The 8,256-nt window shown below is 38.0% G+C and overlaps 1 protein-coding gene across 2 annotated transcripts in view; it reads left to right on the top strand.

The window, feature by feature from the left end:
* Positions 1-773: 773 nt before the first annotated feature.
* gpatch1 (G patch domain containing 1) overlaps positions 774-8,256 on the top strand; it is a 22,367-nt gene continuing 14,884 nt past the window's right edge. For both annotated transcript variants that reach the window (XM_076083179.1, XM_076083178.1), the window contains exons 1-7: positions 774-888; positions 1,100-1,234; positions 4,645-4,730; positions 4,809-4,969; positions 5,919-6,016; positions 7,730-7,791; positions 8,053-8,256. The exon at positions 8,053-8,256 is cut by the window's right edge and continues 39 nt beyond it. In XM_076083179.1, coding sequence (XP_075939294.1) covers positions 819-888; positions 1,100-1,234; positions 4,645-4,730; positions 4,809-4,969; positions 5,919-6,016; positions 7,730-7,791; positions 8,053-8,256 — 816 coding nt within the window. In that variant the 5' untranslated portion in view covers positions 774-818. The remainder of the gene's footprint in view (positions 889-1,099; positions 1,235-4,644; positions 4,731-4,808; positions 4,970-5,918; positions 6,017-7,729; positions 7,792-8,052) is intronic.

Genomic DNA, 8,256 nt, shown 5'->3' with positions numbered 1-8,256 from the left:
ATTATTTATTAAACATCACTATAAGTTTGCATTATTTTACACACACACACACACACACACACACACACACACACACACACACACACCTCTGACTATAGGATGTTTGCTGGCTTTTATCCCTCTGTTCTTGTAATCCTCTTGTTGTTATGTCTATGTATTGTCTCTTGTCTTTCAATTAAAAAAAAAAAAGTTTTATAATTGTCGGCGTTAATTAATGAATGCGTTAACGCGATAATAACGCGTTAACTTGCCCAGCACTAATTTATATATACTGTATATAAAGTAAATATGACCGTAACAGAGATCAGCTGATCTCTCAGTGAGTCACTCAGTGTTCATCAGACCTGAGATCTGTGAGCAGAGAGCGACACCTGGTGGTCACATGACCTCTATGACCTCACAGGTCTCAGTATGATGATGTCACATCAGATTTATTGATTATTATTGAGGATCAATCAGTGATTATAGATGTGTGATGTCATTATATTATACAATAATATAAATATATCTATATCATATAATAATTATTATTAATATAAATATCACAAAGGATGATTAATATATATAATATTATATATATGTTAATCATTCTTTTTAAGTTATTTACTGATCCTCTGTCTGTCTGTCTGGCTCTCTGGCTCTCTGGCTCTCTCTCTATGTCTGTCTCTATGTCTGTCTTCATATACACTTGTTGCTTTAATAGTAAAATGTTTCAATGCTAAATATCACTCTGAGGTTAAAGCTAAAGCTCCAAACAGAAAACCAGAAATAAACCATGTTTGTCCCTCTACGACCACCGTAGTTATAGTAAAACAAACATGGCGTCCGACAGCGACAGCGACGAGGATTTCGTGAGTTACGGGACTCCTCTGGAGCCTCTGGAAGAAGGTACAGTTACTGTTATTATATTACTATTAAAACATATATAATCTGCTAGTTTTACGACTGTTTCATGTTGCGAGAAATTAGCCTAAACGGTCACTTTAGGATGCTAAGCTAACAACAAGCTCTGAGTTATTAGCTCATTAGCTTAGAATCCTTGTTTATAACCAGACTTTCATTCATGAATATAAATATATATATTATCTGTTTGTGGTAGACGAGCCGCTGAAGAAGCCCGTCCCGCTCCACGAGCAGACGGTGAAGGACGAGAAGGGCCGGTACCAGAGGTTCCACGGGGCGTTCACTGGAGGCTTCTCAGCCGGTTATTTCAACTCTGTGGGCACCAAAGAAGGTCAGTGATGCTGCTGCAGACGGTCCACTCTAGGTCCTAGACCAGGACCAGGACCTGGAGTGTGTCTCCTGGTTCTTCTGGGCCCCGTTCCTCGTACGTGGTTCAATTAAGTCGATCAACTGTCCTATTAGCAGCTTAAATTAACCCGATGATTGACGTCAGGCTATGTCGGTTTCTCCAAGGCTGATCCTCTACAAACTGTCTCGTTAATTCGAACTAGACTTCAGTAATCAGGATAATTATTTATATTTATTTATATACATTTTATTACACATCACAATATTTATAAACATTTTATTAAACTTCACTATATTTATATACATTTTATTACACATCACTATATTTATAAACATTTTATTACACATCACTATATTTATAAACATTTTATTACACATCACTATGTTATATACATTTTATTACACATCACTATATTTATAAACATTTTATTACACATCACTATATTTATATACATTTTATTACACATCACTATATTTATATACATTTTATTACACATCACTATATTTATATACATTTTATTACACATCACTATATTTATATACATTTTATTACACATCACTATATTTATATACATTTTATTACACATCACTATATTATATACATTTTATTACACATCACTATATTTATATACATTTTATTACACATCACTATATTTATATACATTTTATTACACATCACTATATTTATATACATTTTATTACACATCACTATATTTATATACATTTTATTACACATCACTATATTATAAACATTTTATTACACATCACTATATTTATATACATTTTATTACACATCACAATATTTATATACATTTTATTACACATCACTATATTTATATACATTTTATTACACATCACTATATTTATATACATTTTATTACACATCACTATATTTATATACATTTTATTACACCACTATATTTATAAACATTTTATTACACATCACTATATTTATATACATTGTATTACACATCACTATATTTATATACAGTTGTGTGAAAATGTGTTTGCCCCCTTCCTGATTTCTTATTTTTTTGCATGTTTGTCACACTTAAATGTTTCAGATCATCAAACAAATTTAAATATTAGACAAAGATAACACAAGTAAACACAAAATGCAGTTTTTAAAGAAGGTTTTTATTATTAAGGGGGAAAAAAAATCCAAACCTACATGGCCCTGTGTGAAAAAGTGATTGCCCCCCCCCCCCCCCCTGTTAAAACATAAATTAACTGTGGTTTATCAAAGTAATTGAGATCTATCAGTCTGGAAAAGGTTACAAAGCCATTTCTAAAGCTTTGGGACTCCAGCGAACCACAGTGAGAGCCATTATCCACAAATGGCGAAAACATGGAACAGTGGTGAACCTTCCCAGGAGTGGCCGGCCGACCAAAATTACCCCAAGAGCGCAGCGACGACTCATCCAAGAGGTCACAAAAGACCCCAGAACAACATCCAAAGAACTGCAGGCCTCACTTGCCTCAATTAAGGTCAGTGTTCATGACTCCACCATAAGAAAGAGACTGGGCAAAAATGGCCTGCATGGCAGAGTTCCAAGACGAAAACCACTGCTGAGCAAAAAGAACATAAAGGCTCGTCTCAGTTTTGCCAGAAAACATCTTGATGATCCCCAAGACTTTTGGGAAAATACTCTGTGGACTGACGAGACAAAAGTTGAACTTTTTGGAAGGTGTATGTCCCATTACATCTGGCGTAAAAGTAACACGGCATTTCAGAAAAGGAACATCATACCAACAGTAAAATATGGTGGTGGTAGTGTGATGGTCTGGGGCTGTTTTGCTGCTTCAGGACCTGGAAGACTTGCTGTGGTAAATGGAACCATGAATTCTGCTGTCTACCAAAAAATCCTGAAGGAGAATGTCCGGCCATCTGTTCGTGACCTCAAGCTGAAGCGCACTTGGGTTCTGCAGCAGGACAATGATTCAAAACACACCAGCAAGTCCACCTCTGAATGGCTTAAGAAAAACAAAATGAAGACTTTGGAGTGGCCTAGTCAAAGTCCCGACCTGAATCCGATTGAGATGCTGTGGCATGACCTTAAAAAGGCGGTTCATGCTCGAAAACCCTCCAATGTGGCTGAATTACAACAATTCTGCAAAGATGAGTGGGCCAAAATTCCTCTACAGCGCTGTAAAAGACTCATTGCCAGTTATCGCAAACACTTGATTGCAGTTGTTGCTGCTAAGGGTGGCCCAACCAGTTATTAGGTTTAGGGGGCAATCACTTTTTCACACAGGGCCACAGGTTTGGATTTTTTTTCCCCCTTAATAATAAAAACCTTCATTTAAAAACTGCATTTTGTGTTTACTTGTGTTATCTTTGTCTAATATTTAAATTTGTTTGATGATCTGAAACATTTAAGTGTGACAAACATGCAAAAAAATAAGAAATCAGGAAGGGGGCAAACACTTTTTCACACAACTGTACATTGTATTACACATCACAATATTTATATACATTTTATTACACATCACAATATTTATATACATTTTATTACACATCACAATATTTATATACATTTTATTACACATCACAATATTTATATACATTTTATTACACATCACTATATTTATATACATTTTATTACACATCACAATATTTATATACATTTTATTACACATCACTATATTTATATACATTTTATTACACATCACTATATTTATAAACATTTTATTACACCACTATATTTATATACATTTTATTACACGTCACAATATTTATATACATTTTATTACACGTCACAATATTTATATACATTTTATTACACATCACTATATTTATATACATTTTATTACACATCACTATAAACATTTTATTACACATCACTATATTTATAAACATTTTATTACACCACTATATTTATAAACATTTTGTTACACACCACTATATTTATATACATTTTATTACACATCACAATATTTATATACATTTTATTACACATCACAATATTTATAAACATTTTATTACACCACTATATTTATAAACATTTTTTTACACATCACAATATTTATATACATTTTATTACACATCACAATATTTATATACATTTTATTACACATCACAATATTTATATACATTTTATTACACGTCACAATATTTATATACATTTTATTACACGTCACTATATTTATATACATTTTATTAGACGTCACAATATTTATATACATTTTATTACACATCACTATATTTATATACATTTTATTACACATCACTATATTTATATACATTTTATTACACTACTATATTTATGAACATTTTATTAAACATCACTATATTTATATACATTTTATTACACATCACTATATTTATATACATTTAATTACACATCACTATATTTATATACATTTTATAACTACTGTTGTTGTTGTCTGTAGGCTGGGCCCCGTCAACCTTTGTGTCTTCACGGCAGCAGAAAGCTGAGAAGCATCATGCCCGACCAGAAGACTTCATGGACGAGGAGGTGAAGAGTTACACTGACAAACAGCTCTGTTGATGCAGGTCCAGAGGGACTGACTGTTGTTGTTGTTGTTGTTGTCAGGACCTCGGTGAGCACGGCATCGCTCCCTCAGAGATCAGCACCAGACAGGAGTTCACCTCCAGTCGCAGAGACGCCATCAGAGAAAAGGCGAAAGCCGTCAACGCTCAGTCAGCAACGATACCTGGAGACACTCTGCTGGAGGAGCTGATCGCACCGACCAGGTAACATATCACACCTGTTACCAGTGGACCAGGTAACATATCACACCTGTTACCAGTGGACCAGGTAACATATCACACCTTTTACTAGTAGACCAGGTAACATATCACACCTGTTACCAGTAGACCAGGTAACATATCACACCTGTTACCAGTAGACCAGGTAACATATCACACCTGTTACCAGTAGACCAGGTAACATATCACACCTGTTACCAGTAGACCAGGTAACATATCACACCTGTTACCAGTAGACCAGGTAACATATCGCACCTGTTATCAGTGGACCAGGTAACATATCGCACCTGTTACCAGTGGACCAGGTAACATATCGCACCTGTTACCAGTGGACCAGGTAACATATCGCACCTGTTACCAGTGGACCAGGTAACATATCGCACCTGTTACCAGTGGACCAGGTAACATATCGCACCTGTTACCCGTGGACCAGGTAACATATCGCACCTGTTACCAGTGGACCAGGTAACATATCGCACCTGTTACCAGTGGACCAGGTAACATATCGCACCTGTTACCAGTGGACCAGGTAACATATCGCACCTGTTACCAGTGGACCAGGTAACATATCGCACCTGTTACCAGTGGACCAGGTAACATATCGCACCTGTTACCAGTGGACCAGGTAACATATCGCACCTGTTACCCGTAGACCAGGTAACATATCGCACCTGTTACCCGTAGACCAGGTAACATATCGCACCTGTTACCCGTAGACCAGGTAACATATCACACCTGTTACCAGTGGACCAGGTAACGTATCACACCTGTTACCCGTAGACCAGGTAACATATCACACCTGTTACCAGTGGACCAGGTAACATCACACCTGTTAGCAGTGGACCAGGTAACATATCACACCTGTTACCCGCGTTACTATCTGATCAACACAGTAAATGAATCTGTCCTGAGGTGCGTTTGTTTCGTCCCTCAGGTCATCCATCGGGGTGGAGCTTCTGAAGAGGATGGGATGGAAGGAGGGTCAGGGTGTCGGACCTCGTGTGAAGAGGAAAGCTGGTCAACAGCAGACGGGTACGTCTGAGGGTTCTGTAGCGTGAACGCATCCCGCCCCGGGGAAAGTGGGGAAGGCTTGCGCACCTAACACGGTGGTCACTCCGTCGGCTGTCCCACCTGTGAGGATTAGGTTCCTCTTGGAGGTGTCGGAACAATACCTTCGGCCTTTTCTCTCACCCCGTAGCTGAGTCGTTAGGATTTCGGAATTATTGTCTTTCTGAGAGTCGGAATTATTGTCTTTCTGAGAGTCTTGTACGGCTACGCCCGAGGCGCTCTCGGTAGGATGTAACCCTAACACCCTGTATGAATAGTTATGTAGAACGTCTGTACTTTACTATTGCCTATTGTGAACTTCTCACAATTTATGACGAACACTGCCAAGTCTTCACCCAGGGTACTCACCTTTAAGCTCCTCTGGTAGAGTCAGTCGTCACATCTGATCACACGGTTAACGGACAGGGGAAGAGGGGTACATTGTTCTAAAGGACCAGAGTACTTTGTTTGGTTTCAGCTACTTACAAATGGTAAAGCCGTGGTTTTATTCAAGTTTTTCACACAACAGTCACATGCAACAATTTCAATTCAATGAAACAGTCTCAGTGCCACAAGAATTAATTCAACACTCTCACTGTAATGGGTTTTTCTATTCAGTTTTCGCTGATTTGCTTTAGAAATCTAGTCCAGTTTATACTCTGGATGGTCTCCCCACCTCTCTCTCTCTCTCCCTCTCTCTCTCTCTCTCTCTCTCTCTGACAGTCCTGCTGTTTTCAGGCTTTCTCAGTCAGCTCTCGCTGTGAGCTTTTTCTATTTCCTTTTTTTCATGCTGTCCTCTGATAGCAGACACGTCTTCTAGTCCCCCTCAGAGGGGGTAAGACAGCAGAAGGGTCTTCTAGTCCCCCTCAGAGGGGGTAAGACAGCAGAAGGGTCTTCTAGTCTCCCTCAGAGGGGGTAAGACAGCAGAAGGGTCTTCTAGTCCCCCTCAGAGGGGGTAAGACAGCAGAAGGGTCTTCTAGTCCCCCTCAGACTGGTAACTGGTTTGATCCTGTTCAGAAGAGGAAGGATTGTATAAGTCTTGAGTGACAATTTTGTATAAGGCGTCTATGCAGTTTATATGTTTAATCACGTCCATCAAACAATAAAACAGCTTATATGTTCAATGGTTATACTTTTTAAATCAAAAAGGTTACATGTTATAATAGTTATACTTTTATGCTTTCATACTTTTCTACGATCTCTTAACCATTCACGTCCAGTTTACAGCTGTATGAACACAAACAAACTATTTAGATGTGATTTAACTGCAATAAACAGACATGAAAGATGCAGAAATAACTACATAATGATGCAGATTTGTAAAAAGTCTGAATTCATGTCTCCTCAAGACGACAAGTAAATCATTATTAAAATACTTTCTGAATGGAGTTTGGTTCTATCGATGCTATGCTAAGTTAAGATTGTAGCAGCTCAACATAAATACATCAGCGTTGTTATTGTTTGTACCATCTGGTTCATACTCATATATTTATACTCATAGTTTCATCAGGTCTGTGTACTAATATGAGGTATCGTAGAGCTCTAGGGGGACACACTAGTTGTGTGATTTCCTGTTTTCTACATTGCTGAAGGTGTTCTTGAAGACATCTCACTGATGCTCAGGATGAGTTCTACACAGATTCACATTTCATTTATGAACTTGTTTTCATCTGTCAGGTTTCTCTTCTTTCTCTACAGACAGAAGAAGTCGACTGTACGGATCTGTGCTGCCCCCTGCTGGATCAGAGGACTCACAGGGGGTGAGACAGCTGGAGGACAGACACATTCAGACAGACACATTCAGACAGACACATTCAGATACAGTCAGACAATTATTATTATGTTTGTTATTTCATCCATAACTTCTTCAAACGTCTACTAACAGTCCTAAATGTTAAACTACTGTTGTCCTCTTCATCCAGTCTGTCAAACACTAACATCAACAACAACAATAAATAATATTTATAATCATAATAGATATTTAGATTCATTTGATGTAACATCTTCATCCTTTTAATCAGGATGATGATGATGATGAGTACGTTCCAGAGGACGTGATGTTTGCCCCAAAGGATGTGACTCTGGTGGACTTCAACCCCAGGCTGGGGGTCCAGGGTCTGGGGTACCGCGGTCTGGACCCAGGTCTGGCTCTGATGGGCCGCGGAGCCCCCGAACACCTGGACCTGTTCAGACCTCAGTCCGAGACCAGGAGCCGTCTGTTCGGA

The sequence above is a fragment of the Anarhichas minor genome, unplaced genomic scaffold (assembly GCF_050575085.1).
Source record: "Anarhichas minor isolate MPS153535 unplaced genomic scaffold, ASM5057508v1 ptg000123l, whole genome shotgun sequence".
NCBI lineage: Eukaryota > Metazoa > Chordata > Actinopteri > Perciformes > Anarhichadidae > Anarhichas > Anarhichas minor.
Note: the sequence above shows the minus strand (reverse complement) of the source record. Positions and strands in the feature narration are given on the sequence as shown.